Source organism: Chaetura pelagica, unplaced genomic scaffold (assembly GCF_000747805.2).
Source record: "Chaetura pelagica isolate M959 unplaced genomic scaffold, ChaPel_1.0 scaffold47, whole genome shotgun sequence".
Classification (NCBI taxonomy): domain Eukaryota; kingdom Metazoa; phylum Chordata; class Aves; order Apodiformes; family Apodidae; genus Chaetura; species Chaetura pelagica.
This window is the reverse complement of record NW_009954140.1, coordinates 3,968,809-3,986,048: the sequence shown is the minus strand read 5'-3', so window position 1 is coordinate 3,986,048 and position 17,240 is coordinate 3,968,809. Positions and strand designations below refer to the sequence as shown.

Below are 17,240 nucleotides of genomic sequence, written 5' to 3'. Positions count from 1 at the left end.
TTAGTTTGCTAGGCAAAATTTTGGAAATGTAACTTAACATGATCTAAAGCTGGAAAATTAAGAGGAAATTAACTTTTCAGTGTAACCTAATTTCAGGAATCACATAGTTTAAATGAGAAACAGAAAACCCAGCACTGTCTACAGCCACCCGTAATATATGCATTTACACCACAAAAACACAATGACAACAGTACACCAGTTAACAGAATTGCAGTTAGATTGCAAGATTAAAATATTTGGCATTTAAAGTGAAGCTATGATCTCTTAATGTATTATCTCTGAGTAAGGTTTAAGATAGGTATCCAGGATATCACACCAACGCTGAAAAAAATGTGTGAAAAAGACATTTTCAAATTCAAATGGAACACTTAACATCATCTTGACTGTCTTTATTCTGAATAGAAGAAAAACAGCTTCTTTGCAAAAGAAATCTCAGTTCAGCTTGATTATTACTACAGGAATGTAGCTTATCTTCCTGATTAATCTCGTATGTTCACTAAGAAGCCACATCTAAGTATCTTCCTCAAGCCTGAACCATATTCGTAGCTACAATTGTATGGCAAGAAGTACATGTTTGTGTGGTTTCTGTGTTTGAAATCATCTCACCATAAATGAAGCCTTCTCTCATACTAACTGTACCTAAGATCACAACAACTCAGTAATTATGCTGGGTTGGAGCTGCTGTTTGCTAGAAAGACAGCCATTTCATTCCCCACACGAGAGGCTTCCACTGGAATCCTGACATAAACAGTTTCTGGCACAGGCTGCACATATGGTGACCCTCTCATAAAGAGCATTTTGTACACAGAACGCAACTGCATCCATCATTTGTATGTGGACTTCAAATGGCTGCTCCTTCTGTCACTCTAGTCAGGAGTTAGTTGAAGCCAAAACGGACCAAGACCATACACTGGTTTGACAGTTAAGTCTGACTATGCAAATAAACTATGGCTTGGTTTTCTTGAATTGAAACAGGTTTACAGTAAAAGGACACCTGTTCTCCACAAATTCAATTTCTTAGGAAGCCTGTCAGCTGTGATTACCCACATTGTTATATGGAGATCATATAATGGCTCCTGAAAAGACCACAGCCTTGCTTCTAAGCCTAGCTTCTTGTTCACAAAGCAATATTCTCTGCTTCAAGAGACATTACAACTTGTACAGCCTTCCTGCTCCTGGCTGCAAGTACTTGGGTCATCTGGAAAGATCAGTTCATGATCCTTGGTATTTGCTGTTTACAGTTTCTTTTTGTTAACACTGCAAATGTTAGCCTGGTATATGAAAATAAGGGACTGGAATAAAACCTGCTGTTTCCTCAGTTTCACCTTTTTCCTTTCTTTTTCTTTTTCTTCCTACTCACACCCCAGTGCTACAATTCTGCTTCTTCAGAGTTTGTATTACCATACTTTAACCCACCCCATCGCTTGCTGCCAAGAGACAGTGACCTATATTTAGCTCTCAATCTTTTACCATAAATCAAAGTGCTTCCTTCTTTTTTGCACATCTCTGAACATCTTTCAATTTGTTGACATTGTTCTGATAATTGAGTTATTCCAGGTTTGAACTGAGAGACATAGGTCAATTTTATAAGCAGAACACAACCTTTACAGTAACACATACTTAATGTTTCTTTTTACTTGAACACCCACAAATACAGTTACACTTTTTTTACATTTTCAAAATCTATGTCAACAGCAATTCACTGCATTACAAGCCTATACTTTGCCTCTTGCTTTTGACAACCCTAGTCAGCTTCCTCTGGGAGGAAAAAAAAAATAACAAACCAACTTCTCAGACAGTCTGCTTTAATTAATAAATTAATTACCAGGTGTGTTCTCATACAGAAACACTTCATTACAGTAAAAGAAATTAATTTACTGTTAATACAGATGCTGTTCTACCCCAAAATGAGAAAAGGAAAGAGAGCATGAAAGATTTCCACTATTCAAAAAAAAACCAAAAAACCAACAACAAAACACATTACCTTCAGTTGAAGCAGCATCAATCATCACTCGTTGCATGAGGACTGGTTCTAATCCAAAATCAAATACAACAGTTTGGCGAAAAGTTCCAAAGATTTCTGTGTTAAAGGCTATACTGACTTTGTATATATAGTGATCTATTCCATTCTGGACCATCTTTCCTCCTATCCATTCCTGACAGTTTTCTGGAACTTCTTGTGATACCTGGGTAGTGCTGTCTCCAGCAGATATTGCAACGATACTAAAATGTGGACGATGGGCATCATAAAGCAATGCCACTCGGTACAGCATTCTTGCAGGCTATAAAAAAAATGCAAAGGTTGAAATAACAGTATGTTGGGAAACTGAAATTATTGCAGGAATATCTTCAATTGCAGTAAGAGCTTATAAGAACGTTCAGCTTCTCAGAGCAGGTACAAGTCCTGCCTGCTTTCCAGAAATCTGGTCAGTGAATACATATTCACCAGAGCTGCTGGGAAAAGAGAGAGAGAAGGGATGGTGGTAGGAAATGTCTCTATTTTTATAATAATTATGCAATTGAAATCTTAATCCCAAAAGGCTATGAGCTACATTCGAGTAATGACTGAATTACATTTAAAAAGATAAGTACTCCTACCTTACAAGTGAGAGCAAATGTCCATGTTTGATGGGACCTCTTGGTGGTGACAGTTACCGATAGCTCAGGATTATGTTCTACTCTCACTCCTTCTACACTTTCACTAAGCTAGATTAAAAGAAAAAGAATATAACATTAAACTCTTACAGAAAGTATCCAAATAACCTTCTGGCAAAGGTGGTGTTTTTTTAAACATAAAGTAGAAAGAAAGGTTTCCCAGATTGTGGAGGACTGATGAAGTCCTGCATAGGAATTAATGAAAATATGTACTATTTCAGAAAGACAAGCAAGCCAAATATCGAGGTCATACTGTGAAAGCAAAGAATAGTCAATTTAAAGACCAATAACCACAGGACTTGATTTTCATAAAACTTAATTGTACATATTTCAAGTAGAACATGATTTCATTTGAGAGGAAGGATCTGATACAACAAGGCCCAAAGACTGCATTTCAAGAAGATCTCAGATCTCCCTGACAACAATGGGACTACTAAAGACACCAGGAAACTAGGATCAAGCCTTCTCGTCATGCATTTTGCATGAAGTCCACTCTTCCTAGATTTGAACCAACAACAGATGGACCAAAAACTCCTTAAGGTCAGTGGTTAAGCAAAGCTGGCTGAATGCTGCAAAAACATGATCTGGAATTCCAACAACTGTTAAGTCTGACCATATCCATACCCCATTCTCATCAGTATTCAAACTTTTTTTTTAACATTTGGGGGATTGGCTGTTCATACAAGTGCCTGCAGGTGCAGGCAAAGAAAAGGACCCATGCACAAACAAGAATATTCTCTACTGAGTCCTGAAAGCTTCGTCATTTATTGTTCTCCAATTTAAAAAGTTCTGCCATCTACTCAAGGAACAGGAACAATACCATGAGACTTGGCTGACCTATCCTGCACTGGGAATAGTACAGATGCAAAACAAACAAGCTGTGCTTAACCCTCAAGCTGCAATTCACAGACTACTGAATTTCTGAGAAGAATGAGTACATCTGCAGAAATCAGCCTAAGACTCCAATATTTCTGCAAGAAGACAAAGGGCAGAAAGGAAAGGGGAGTAAACTGGTTGGACAATTTCTTGGTAAGGAGTAATTCAACCAGCTCTCATAAATAGGACCAAAAGCAGGCTCATCTGTTACTTTTAAATATCAGCACATAGGGAAGTAGTGTATTTCCTTACCACTTTCTCAGGAGATAATGAATTCATCCATTTCTCAATCAAGGTTTCCATATAACTGCCTGAACACTGTTTGTTTTCCTTCTGCTGTTTCAATCTGATCAGGCGGGAAGCGTAACGTTTCTGCCACTCTGTCAGCTCCTCCTGGGAATGTGCTGAAGTGCACTGAGCTCCGTACCTGCAGATCCCCTGCTCTAAAAATCTACATGAAATAGGAAAAATGATTATGCCTTGGAACTTCTTTGGTCTCAAATTTCAAAAAAGAAAAAAAAAAAAAGAGATAAATTAATCAAAATTTTACTTCTAAAGCCAGAAGGACACTCCTTAAGTCTCTCTCACAGAACAAAAGGCAGTTTGGTCCATGTGAACTAGTTTGGAAATATATACATGTACACAGCACCTTGTGAGAGAGGCAGCAGTCTCTCTTATTGCAAAGTCCAGGAAAGTATATCAAATTTCTCTGAAACATAGGGGCACATAAGTAATTCATTAAGAAATTTCCAGCTTCAAAGATGAAAGAATCAAGTGTTTTTATAGCAATTAACACAATGAGATCATGGACTATCCCTGAAATGACCAGGCACTGCACTAGTATGAATAAAATACTCTTAATTAGAGGCAAAGGGAAGATGTAGCATCATTTCCTCCAATAGTTACATTATGAGCTGATAAATGCTCATTCAGCAGTTTTTCCTGGAGCAACAGTGACATCACATGGTCCCTTCTACTAAATACACCTACACAGAAACCACCTAATTCTCTTTGTAAAGGGTGTATCAGTCTAAAAGGATGTATTTTTTCAGAGGTTAAGGATCTGTTTCAGAAGTAAACTTTTCATTTGTTGGCATGTGCTGATATTCCAAATGCCTGTATCTAATTTAATCATTCAGGTTCTCAGAATTCATTGCAAGCATGGGCAAATGCCTTATAACCTAGGAATTATTTTTATAACATAACTTTGTATTACGGTAAAAAAACACAAGGCAGTAGCTGCATCTTTATCAATTGTCAAAACTGAAGCACCTAAAAAATTGATGACAAAATGAAGAATAAAATGTGGGGGACAGGGACTAAGTTCTGAAGGTACTAAGAAAGAATCGAATATAGAGAATAAATTTCAGGGCAGAAGGCTGGTTGGTTTGTTTGTTTTACATAAGAAGACTATAAAGAGTTAATGTAAGGATCACATTTGTTATAAAACAAAGCCAGGCAGGCTGATCTTAGTAATGATATTAAGTTTATAGAAACTCTGTAAACATAAGTGCATTTGAATTTCATATGGCTTTCTACATACATATTTATATTAAGAATCTCTTCCTACAGTGATAAGTTACTGTAAAAAAGAAAGGATGGACCAAGACTAAATTAAGACAAAGTCAGGACATCACTGATTAAGACAGCAGAAGGTGATGAGTGACTGGTGTAACATGACTTAGAGTGCAAACTTTGATATATGTCACAAAAACAAGTTACGGTAACATGGAAATCTGGCAGCAAAAGTACCTGGTTATCTAGGCCATACCTTAAACAGTGCTTACAATTTGGTTTAGCATACATTTTTCCTTTTAGAAAAGTTTATGCAGGCTCTATTTATACATATAAAAATTGTTTGTATGGCCAATTTATAAATACAATATGCACAATATCTATCACAATATTACTAAAGGCACTCTCAAGCTATGTCCCTTATATTTAAAATTAAAATATTTTTCTTAGCAGTGAATTTCCATATTTTTACTGTTCATTTTCCAATTCACCATTGCATTAGAATGTTCAGGTACTATTATGATTTTCATGGCCAAAAGTAAATGGATTACAAGCATAAAAAATTGTTGATGTGCTTTTATTAGCTACATAGCAGCTTGAAAATCAAGTGGGTTTCCCTTTCATTAACAGGAAAGCATATTAATTTAAAATTTGTCATTATTATACATATTTTCCAAGTTCTTATTGTTAGTTTGTTTAACAGACTTTTTTTTCCCTCATTTTTAGTTTCTTATTTAATGCCTCCTGCAATTTCATAGCTTCATTATCTAGAATAAATATGCTGCACTCCTACTGCTTTGTGGCACACAGGGGAAAATAAAGCACAGCTTCAGAAATTCATATTCAGTACCTGTATCTGCCTCCTTATAAGGAATCAAAATCATTAGCCCATGGTCAGACTGACACTGTTGATATGGATTTGCTGAGTAAGGCATATCCTTCTCAGTGTAGGAGCAGCGTGCATAAAGCTAATTACAGCTTCAGTGGAAAAACATTTCAGAGCAATGGTTGGAAACATGATATAGATGTTGCTCAACAGAAGATCAACATGAGCTTAAAAACTGTAAGTTTAGAAAAAGCTTTAGAAAAAATGCTGAATATGTACCAGATATGATAAAAGTCAACAGGAGCTGCTAAGATTTAGCATCTCTAGAAATCCATGCCACAAGTAGCTCAAATTCAGCAATTCAGACATGTAATTTAAAAAGTAGGTCAGATTCCTGCTCATGTTTTTAAACTAATTTATTTGCATCAGTTACATATATAGCAGGATGGAGGGCACAATGATGGTTCCTCCCCACATTTATTAATACAGTTCTATGTAAGTAATGACAATTAACAACATAAAATACAGGCAATATTGAGTAGTAGACCAAAAAAGATGATGAGAAACTCCAAAACAAGCCACTGGATCTTCAGCAGGGCAATCCACCTCTGTGTATTTGAGCTTACACAAAATGGAAATAATGAGATCCAGAGGGAAATTCTATAAACTTTTTTTTTTATCCGTAGCCACAGCCAATCTGTCAACAAAGCCCATTTATCTGCAGGCATGCACCCTGTCTGCTCTCCAAGCACACTTCACTGTGCTAACACTGTTGTCTGTGGGAACTTTTCACATCTCTGAAATGATACAAATTACAAAAGATAGGGGAAAAAGACAGATGCTAACCTGTGACTAGAAAAATGGTTCTCAAACCACTCCCTTATGAAAACTGAGCTACTGATTCATTGTATAAACTGAGGTGCTTCTGGATAAACCAACCCTTCCAAAAATCTGTGAATGAATCAACTGTTCAAACAAGAACCTTCATTTTCCTGACCTCTTAATCATCCTGTCAGCAGCTGAATAGAGGAGGAAATGTTATGATCCTTTGGAGAATGTTGATATAAAGCCATGACTTTACCTTTTACATAATGTATATTCTTCACTGCTTGTGACTCCCCTGGGTGGGGGCCGGAACTGCCAGCCATCCCGGGACCCTGCAGAGCAGTCAAAATTTAGATTACTTTTCTAATTGCCAAGTACTTCTAAGTCAGCTATTAACTGTCCGGGGAACCTAAACAGCAATCTAAATATCTCTAAATATCAACACAAAGGAAAATTATGCACGGGAAAGAAATTTCCTTGTTTAGAACACAGGTGCAAAGTCTGTGAAGGCAAGTTACAAACAATTTGAAGAGTAGTGTGTGAGAGCCTCTTCTTGACCAATAAACTTCTACCTCCAAATGCAGTCAGTAATGAGTCCCTGTCCCTGGGGCTCATCACTACAGTCGAGGCCCTTTTTGAGTTTTTGACTATTAATGCAGTGCTGAACATTCGGCAGAACCCAAGTCTTCCCACTCCAAAATGAGGCACATTTAGAACTGAGTTACATACCTTCTTCCAAGTCTTCTACATGGTATCCTGATGGTACTTTACCAGCTGCCTACAATTGTATTTAAAAAACAAACAAACAAACAAAAAACAGTTATAAAGGAACACGAAACAATTTCATTGGCTTCTTTTCTGTCAAAAAGTGTTTTGGAACAATCAATACAAATATATTAATCAGAAGCCTGAAATCACTTTCAGTCACAAACATGAATTTCGTTTTAACCTAACAACTGGATTGCAGCTGTTGAGAAAAGGAATTCTGACAGGAACCCTGAGTCCACTCATTGTTAGAAGAAAGTTTTAGAGATTTTTACAAGACCAAATTCTACCCTGTGATCATTTTAATGTGGACTGCAGTGAAGGCCAGAAGTCTAAGCTGTATTGAGATGTCTTTTCGAATCTACATTAAAAATAAAGCCCAAATAAACTACAAAGCAAAGGAAGAGGGAAAAAAAAGAAAAAAGAAGTGGCAATTCAATCAACAGACATGACAATTAACCTCAAATACAAAAAAAAGGTGACTGAGAGGGCACTTATTTGTTAACCAATTTCTTAAGTCATGTTTATTACTTAGAATCATTTCCAACAGAGAAAAATACAATAAATAAACAAATAATGCAAACATAATGGCTTTAATTCTTTCTACCCACTACTTCAAGACAGTCAACAACTTACTAACATCTTTCTCTATTTCCTCATATATCAAGCAAGACTGTGATGAAAGGCTCCTGAATTGGCAGGGGGTAAAGACCAACAGACCAGTGGAAACAATAATGTTTGAACCAGTATGTTCACAGTGAGCCTGGATCTCCTGGGACACATGAAAACAATCCTTTCAGCTGCTTCAGGTACTGATAATTATTTTCCCAGTAATATGCTCATTATTACCTCTGTTTCAGCAAGAAGTGTTTTCAGTCGTGTCAGATCTTTAGTTACCATCCCGTTCTAGGGGAAGAAAGAGTATTAATACATCCAACACATCAACGTTCATGTGCATTAAACCACAGCAAAGTTTATTTTCCCCTGCACGACCAGCAAGGAAAAGGGCAAGAAGGAAAAATTAATTTGTTTACAATGTACAATTTGAATTACTATGTAACACTGAGCAAGTGTTATGGTTAGAAAGGGAATTTTACACCAGCCAAAAGCAGCACTAGACTTACAGCAAGTCCCCCTACAGGACAAAGCAGGAGAGCAGCATATGCAGAACAACTTTGGGGAAAAAAAATTCTTATAAAATTTAGCTGCCACTAAAGATAAATATTAATAACTACGACACTTCTTGACTGCTATCCTGCACAGCACTACTTGACATGCACAGCAGCCTTGGAGGCAGTGCAGCTCCATGGACACAGATTCAGGAGACCTGTTCTATGATCAGCTTGGCTACCAACCTGCTGGGTGACCTTAGACAAATCAATTCACCTCTCCATGCCTCAGTTTCCCATCTGCAGAATGAGGACAGTGGTACTGCCTGCCTTCACACAGCACTTTGGGAGCCACTGATTAAAAGCTCTATAGATGAGCCATATGCTATGGTTACTGAATTGCTTTGGCTCTAAAGGAATTAATATAATACACTTTAACTGCTCTTGCAGTGATGGATGTATTTTTTCATAAGGTTCTACTTTACAGATTACTAATTTCTACAGTTTGAGAACTCCTGCTCTAATCTAGACAGACTTTTTAGTTTTTGGAATTCTCACTAAAAAGCAAAGATTAGCCATGTAACTAAAAAGAAATGCTAGCTGAATTTACCTGAAATGTATAGCTAAGTATAACAATTTCACACTCACAAAGTCAAAATTTTTATTAAAGGAACCCAGAACTGTGACTTTTATTTCAACAGTATCTTGCAGAAATGTAATTAAGTGCTACTACTATTTGTCAGTCTTCCCCATATTTTGACTGTGCTACTGAGCAGCAGAATTACTCTCTTTGCTGAACACTTACACTCAACAATTGTCACACTTAGGCTTTTCTCAAAATGATTTTTCACTTCCTCAAGAGCAAGGCTGCAAATTGAACCTTTTGAGCTTAAATGTATTAAGAGCATAAAAAACTTAGCAAGAGTCATTCTCTTAAGTCACTGGGAAGGAAACTGGACAGATTCCAACTGTACAGTAAATTCATTCCACAACTTTGCTTCATTTCTCCTCTCAGACAATGGCAGAAGGCACTACATCAGCTGCTGGGTTTAATGTGCCTACTGAATATAACTGTCTAACAACCTAAAGCTTGTGAAAATCCCTCAAATTCCACTTTGAGACAACACTCTGGAATCATGTATGAAGCTACCTTTATTTGCACAATGGCTCAAAACAAGGGCACTGTACATGCCCTGTAATACAAAGCTTTAAGGTATTTTACTATTTTTTTCTGAAGGCAAGGCTCCTTGGACCTCACCAGCAATTTTTTCAATGAAACATTTTTTCATTAGAAAACACCAGCTAAAAAAGAAAAAACCTCTTTATGTAAAAATAATCACTGACAGGAGCATGAGGAAGGAATTCAGGGTATATTCCAGACAGATAAACAGAATTCCTTCTCAGAAACAACCTACTGATGAAGTTAAGCACCAAGATGTAGGAGACATGACCCGTTTCAAGGTAACAGGCCCTCCTACAACAGATTCTGATGGCACTTACACGTTCCTCATGGTGTGACCAGAGCAGCTCTTTTTTGTGCTATGACCATGTTTCTGGATTTAGCATCACCAGCAGTTTGTGGTGATGAACTGCAGGCTATTTCATCTAGTTTACAGAAGTAAAAAGGACACTACTCTTTGGAGACATGTCTCTAATCTTCCCCACATGAGCAGTCATAAAAACATGAACAATTACTTACGCATGGGGTTAAAAGCAACTTGTTTTGATACTTCAAGGATAAAACTGAAGCTTTGAACTCAAACCTTTACCTTAATCTTGAAAAATACAATGCTTTTTTTTTTTCCAAAAAGCTTTTCATGCTGTCTTACTGATTAGTTAATCATGGGCCTGTTATTTAAAAGTCCTATCAATAATTTTTCTGCTTTAATGGCTAAACTTCCTGAAGTACATACAAAATGTTATCAGGTGCAATTTTAGAAAGAAGCAAGTTTGAGACTTACATTATTTTAGTCAATTGCACAAATATGCAAATTATTCTGCATTCCCTGAGGATTCAGAGCCAACAATTTAAAACTTTCTCAAAATCATAACAACTCTGAAACACTGGTAAGGCAACAATCTACATCTCATTATATACATGTATGCCCACATACTTATCTTTGTCTTTCTCACACAAAACATTTTGGTTGCAACCTACCAGCCAAACATATGCTCAGAAGTTTGTTACTAAACACATTAAAAAAAAAAAAAAAGAAACACAAAAATGCTTTTAAATTATGTGGATTGGAGCAAACCCACTTACCAGTGATTCACCCATCAGTGATTTGGAAAGAACATTAGATACAATTTGCAGCTTCCCTTTAAGATGCATGCAGCAGAGCACTGCACGGAAAGATCCATCTCCCTTGGCCAGCCCCTCTCCCAGCACTGCAACACAAATCAGCAGCTATGAGCTTCATCACAGTATACATTTCAATAAACTATTTACAGTTTTCCTTCACCTTTAACAAGAAAATTAAGTCTGAAACTTGGGCCGAATCCATGGCTTCCTGGAAAGACAAGACTTGGATGTAAAGGAAGTATTACTTGCTCTTGTCTAACATTAACTTGAATCTTGTAGCTCACCATCTAAGAAAAACTGTACACAAGCTCAAAAAAGGCTGTCATGTTTACATGCTGAAATACACAAAAATGTATTATAGGAAGGGTAAATTCAAGTATCTGACACAGACACAAAGGACCTCCTCTTTACAGAAAGGGTAAAAAAAAAAAACCAACCAGCCACCTCAGTAACACAAACATGCTCAGGAAGATCCATTCATGCTCACAAAAAGCATGCCCTGTCGTTTCCAAATATAGCTAACCTCCTCGTGGTCAATTCCTGCTATTTTAAAAGGGCTTTTATTCACTTACACTGTAAAGTGCTGGATATAGGAACGATTGTTTGAGTCCAGAAATTTACAGGCTCCATGTAACAGAAAACTTCCCTAATGCCTTCTAGCAGTGGCTCAGATAGCCAGCCAAACAGACACTTCCATTGACACTCACAAGAGTGAAAGGATTTATTTCACAATACAGACTTGGTTCAGACAAGCAGGAATAACACTTAATCATATATATTACCTGTCCAGAAAACGAAGTGCCAGAGTGACTCAAAAGCTACTTAGCTAAGCATGTGTGTTGAAAAGAAGGCTGGACAGTTGTTTGAAATTACAGAACTGTAATATTGCTATAATTGCAGGCAATGTCAACATCTGTGTTTATCCTGCTACTCATGCAGATGCAAACAGCTCCTGCCAGTGCTAACAGGAATTTTACATTCACCACAACTTCAGGGCTACATTTTAGAATAATAAATCAAAACTCCTCACTCAAGAGGCTTCACATCGTTAACAGAAATGGCATGAAAGACTGAAGAAAAAAACAGTCCCACAAAACATTTACATAAAAACAGCTAGACGTCTCTTCAAAATGAAATGGTAACTAAATCCTGTTTATTAAGTGCCTCAAAGATTAGTCTGAATTCACCACTCCGATGATACTGACCACATTTCCAAAAATAGAACTTACTTCCCAAAGCAGAAGCAGCAGAGCTAGAAATAGCTTTCCCATGTCTGACAGTTTACTATTTTAACCTCAAAGATCAGATTTCCAATTATGATATTTCATATCATTAACTGCATAGTATTACTAAGCTGAAACATACAGTTGCACATAAAAAGTTACAACATATAACAGTATTTTTTAAAAAAGATTTCTGGAATAATTTAACAGATTGTAAATTATCATCATTCCTTCTGACAGTACAAGTAGCATACTATAAAGAATATATATTTCTCCAGCTATTCCAAAATATACTTATTCAGGTTAAAATAAAACCCTGTCCTAGGTATGAAACATGTCAAGTCTTGTAAAAAGGCAAAACAGCAGTTTGAATAAGCCTTTTCTATTAAAAAAATTATGAGTATCAGGGAAGTGTATCAGGCAGTCCACACTAAAGTTGTTTCTTCCCAAGGATATTTCAGGCATAAAATTAAAACTAAGACCTTTCAGGACAAATGCAGATACTCTAAACTGTCAGATACTGGGCTACAATTGACACCAGCATATCAGAGCGAACCACAACCAAACAGTTCATTCATATATTCATAAAAATATGGGGTGTGTATACAAATATATGTCCATATATATATACACACACACATTTTTATATACACACATAAATGTGACACTGATAAGTTCAAAAAATTACTCAGTTTCAAATCTGGAAAGAATATTTGCAGAACATGCCTGGCATGAATTAAGGAAATTAACTTTTAACTGGACACTATTTCTTTGTTACTAAGATACATTTGAGAGCTGTTTACTAATATTGTAAAAAAGTAGAGATCAGTGCTCTTATTCCACCCACTTCTACGCTTGACCAGTGAGAAAAGAAAAATACTTAACATGATAGTTCCTTCGAGATAATGCTATGTCAAGAAAAGTTTTCACAGATGAGTGTCACCCATCTCCCCTATGACAAACCCCTAAGATCTCACCAATGAAAATAGTATTTATGAACAGCATTCTCTCTTCTACCTCCTTTACCATCATTCATCTTACCACATGTCTCTTTTTCACTTGTATTTGCCATCATGAAAAACAACTATGAGGTTAGTCAGAATACTACACCCTTGGCATATATCAACAGTCAAAAGAAGCCGCTTTAAAAAAAAATTCCACACTGTTTTAACAATGGTACTCATTAGGTGATATTCATAAATTAACTTTACTTTTTCTTAGTTATTATTTTGTGGACTTTCAGAAGTAGGCTGCAAAGCCCCAAAAATTCCCCAGACTATGACTTGAGTGTCAGTGAAGACAAATATATTTTAAAACAAAAGCAAAACCAAAATCTAATCCAAAAGCTCCAAAAAAGCCATAAAAAAAGCGCAACATAAAACCATGAAGGAATGTTTATTTTATAACTGCTAGCACAGGAATGTCAAAATAGTGTATCACACAGTTTGTGTCACAAAACTGTGGTTTGAGGAAATTTCTTTTAAAACTGAAGAGTAGTTTAGGAATTAAAAACTGGTAAGTGGGATCTACTCACCTTTTCTTTACAAATCTAACTGATAAAACTCTGATCCAATGCTTGCCAAACTCAGCAAAGAGTTCTCAGTGAGTTGTGAATCACTTGCATTATACATGAGTAACAGAACATTAACAAGGATGGTTCATCACTTTGGAAATCATAGAATGGCCAGGGTTGGAAAAGACCTTAAAGATCAGCTCAATCCAACCTCAAAACCCTGACAGAACAAGGCAGTGAAACGTGAAAGGTTCCATCTCCATGTGACACATGCACATTTGGAAGCTTTAAAAAACAGGAATAAATATAAGTACATAATCTTGATTTTCTCTGAATCAAGTCCCAAAATGCAAACCAAAATATCCACCATGTCTCTAGGAAGAAAGACAGAACAATCAGCTGTCTTTATCTTCACAAGAATCCTAACACTACTATACTATGTTAGCTAAATGGCACTGCTGTGGCACTCGAACACAAGTACAAAACGCAAGGTATCTCTAAAAAAAAAGAAGAAAAAAAAAAAGTAAAGAATATTATAAAGCAGATACATAATTTTAACTAGGAAAAAACCAAACAACTTTGTTAGCAAACTAATAAATCAGGGCGTCTATTTTAAAAATTCAGACAACTGACTGCAATTTATAGCACTATGTAATAAAAAAAGAAATAAGCATACCATGCCTACAGTCTTCATCTGCTTGCCCATACTTTTTCTGAAAGGTAAAACATGAAAAGTTTAAAAATAGCATTATTCCAGTTAGCATAAACAACTACACGCTTAAATTACAAGTTTAAGAATTCATTACCTTGGCTCTTCCTGAGTGGAATATGTAAAGAACATCAGTCACATGTCAAATATAATATAATTAATTCTTAGAATGCTGACTTTTTCCTCAAATTCTCAGCAAATGGACATTTTAAAAGAGGGTAAAGGCATATGTTTTATGTATGTGTTTGTAGGTGGCCCACAACATCTAGGAAAAAATAAAAAAAAAATCTTTCTTTTCTGGCCACTAGTTTTTTTACACTTGCACTAATATGGTGCTGTTAAAGTTTGTACGTAAATATTTTTTTTACTCTGTCTTATCAGTGGTGATTTTAAGAATTACTTCATTTTGTAAAACAAGGAGAAAAATCTAGGAGTTTTTTCTTCTTTTTTTTAACTTATAAGCTTTCAAGTATCTATACAATTCAAGTCTTTAGTAGGAAGGTATTGTTTATAAGCACTTTTCAAAGCCCCTGCAATCATTTTCATCATGATGACCACCCAGACAGGTCTCTCATGGGAGTTTCAAAGGCATATGGGTCAGAAATGTATTAAATACTGTTCAGCACCTACCTGCATATTGGCCTATGTAAATAATTTTGAGCAGTGAAGCCTGTAGTAACACAACTTCCATCAAAAAAAGGAAAACCTAGTTATTTCTGCATCTCTTCCCCTGAGGAGCCATAAGGTAGGTCACATCTTAATGTAAGAATTTCCCAATTCTTGTTTGGCACACTGAACAGTCCAGTTCAGGTATCTATTTAAAGAATGCTTTAAAATGCTCCCTAATCAGATAGGTAAGGTTTACTTAAAGCTGTCAAGCAAGGTCTTCCAACTCGGCCAAATTTTTCCACTTGGGATGAAACTGCTCATAACCAATATTTGGGGTGAACTAAGCCCCTGGAAATCTGTGAGAACATTTTCAAAACAGAAAGGTAAGGGAAAATGCAGGTTCATTAAGCAGGTTGCAGGTTTATTCTTAAGCACTCTAATGTCTAATGTCCTTTCCTTTAAGAAAGTGTAGGTCACTCATGCTTTAAGGGAAGGACACCAACTTGACAATGGTCTACAATTCAAGATTATGCCTCTTGCTTTGCATTTACAAACACTTACAAAGCCCTGTTTTCCCATTCACGCTAAAAATTTACCAAAGCCTAAAAGTTACATCTTTCTCCAGATGTGCTCTAGCCTAGCAACCAAAAACCAGTATGTGACCCAGTATTAAAAGACTAATGTAAGGCCTATGGAAATGGAGCTAAATTACCTATGACCCAGCTACCTCATTTCTGGCATTTCTCAACCTTGTTTTTTGAATACTTAAGTTTCCAACCTTAATTTCATGTTCTTTATATCTAGAGAAATTTGGTATGTAATTCAGCATAACTGCCCAAAGGTAATACCCTAAAATCAGATATTTTGCATTACTACCATATATTTTTCAACTTTCTTTTTAAGTTGTTTTTTTTCCTTCTTTTAGAGAATTGTGCTTCAGACCCAACTACTTAGAGGTCCCAATCCTGAAAAATAAAAAGATCAGGGAAAACTGTAAAACAGAAGCCTCATATATACTTCAGCAAGAGGGATTCTGTAGCAAACCAACATGGCAAAAACAGGAAAACTGAATTTTATTTCAATCTTGACGGTACAAGATACTTGATGGTTGTTTCCAGTTCACTAGATACTATTAAAGAGTCACACTCACAAGTTGTAAAAAGGAAGCAATTCTATACAGAAGAGTCTCGATTTTGATGCGGTCGATTTCTGCCTGGCATGCCTCCGGGAGGTGAGCTGGGGGGTACTGGCTGAGGAAAAGGAGAGCCTCTGTGCAATGCTTCACTGCCACTTCATAATCCTGCTGCTTAAGGGATTCACATGCTTGTTCACATGACTTCTCTGGTCTTCTGTCTGCCATGACTCGGGGACAAAAATCCTAGAGTGGGGGCAGAGGGGATGATAAAATGTTGGTTAGCTGTATAATGGCAGTGATGACTTGCCAACCAACTTCCATTCCCACCTCAAGGTGCTGTATCATATCCCCTTCAATTTATTCCATTTGCATTTCCTATCCCGACCTTTCTCACTAACTAACCTCTTCTCAATCTTTCTCCATTACATCCAGCTCTTGGTTTTAATTCTAATTCAAGAAGGTACTTAAACCTGACACTGATTTTAAGAATGTAAGTAGTGCTTTCAAAGTTTAAAGTCAGCATGGACTGGAGCGCTTCACTACATAGAGGCTTTTGGGTGTTCACTGGCAACATGGTCTTTGCTCTGGAGGTGAGACAGCTCGTCCGCCAACTGCTATTTACTCCAAGACACCTTCCTCTTCACAGCACTTCTTACCTACTCTCAGGGGAAGGAGCCTGGGTGAAGCACAATGTGGATGCACAAGAATGACTGAGAAAGAACTGGAGGTCAACTGGAAACCACTTGTCTCCTCCTTTTCTCTTGGTTTATTTTCACATATGTGTAAGAAGGCCTAGATAACCCTGCCACACCAGCAACTGCGTGTAGAACTCCAAAAATTTTAGAGTGGAAAAAAATTGCAACGCTTGTGATGAAAATCTGTACAAAAGACAGACAACATTATCTGCCAATAAACTGAGACAAATGGTTATCCACAATCTAACCTTCCAGTAGAAAAGCAAAGTTCTATAATCCCTATCTACATTCTCCCTTCATTGACATAATATTTAAATATATGATACACATCCCTACAGACACTGAACTTTAAAGCTGACTTCACAACGTGTTATCATAACTGAAAGAGGAAAAAAATGTTGATTTCTCATTTTCATTTTTAACAGGCAGCATATAATCAACATTTTTTATTATATATCTACTATTCTGATTGTCTCGAATAGC

General features: G+C 36.5%; 1 protein-coding gene across 1 annotated transcript in view; it reads right to left on the bottom strand.

Annotated features, from left to right (window-relative positions):
• HELZ (helicase with zinc finger) overlaps positions 1-16,301 on the bottom strand; it is a 67,846-nt gene extending 51,545 nt beyond the window's left edge. Inside the window, exons 1-9 of the mRNA XM_010002700.1 lie at positions 16,078-16,301; positions 14,286-14,322; positions 10,835-10,959; positions 8,312-8,368; positions 7,427-7,475; positions 6,954-7,029; positions 3,784-3,982; positions 2,599-2,706; positions 1,985-2,282 (exon numbers count right to left, since the gene is read on the bottom strand). Coding sequence (XP_010001002.1) covers positions 1,985-2,282; positions 2,599-2,706; positions 3,784-3,982; positions 6,954-7,029; positions 7,427-7,475; positions 8,312-8,368; positions 10,835-10,959; positions 14,286-14,322; positions 16,078-16,287 — 1,159 coding nt within the window. The 5' untranslated portion in view covers positions 16,288-16,301. The remainder of the gene's footprint in view (positions 1-1,984; positions 2,283-2,598; positions 2,707-3,783; positions 3,983-6,953; positions 7,030-7,426; positions 7,476-8,311; positions 8,369-10,834; positions 10,960-14,285; positions 14,323-16,077) is intronic.
• Between the last annotated feature and the right edge of the window lie 939 nt (positions 16,302-17,240).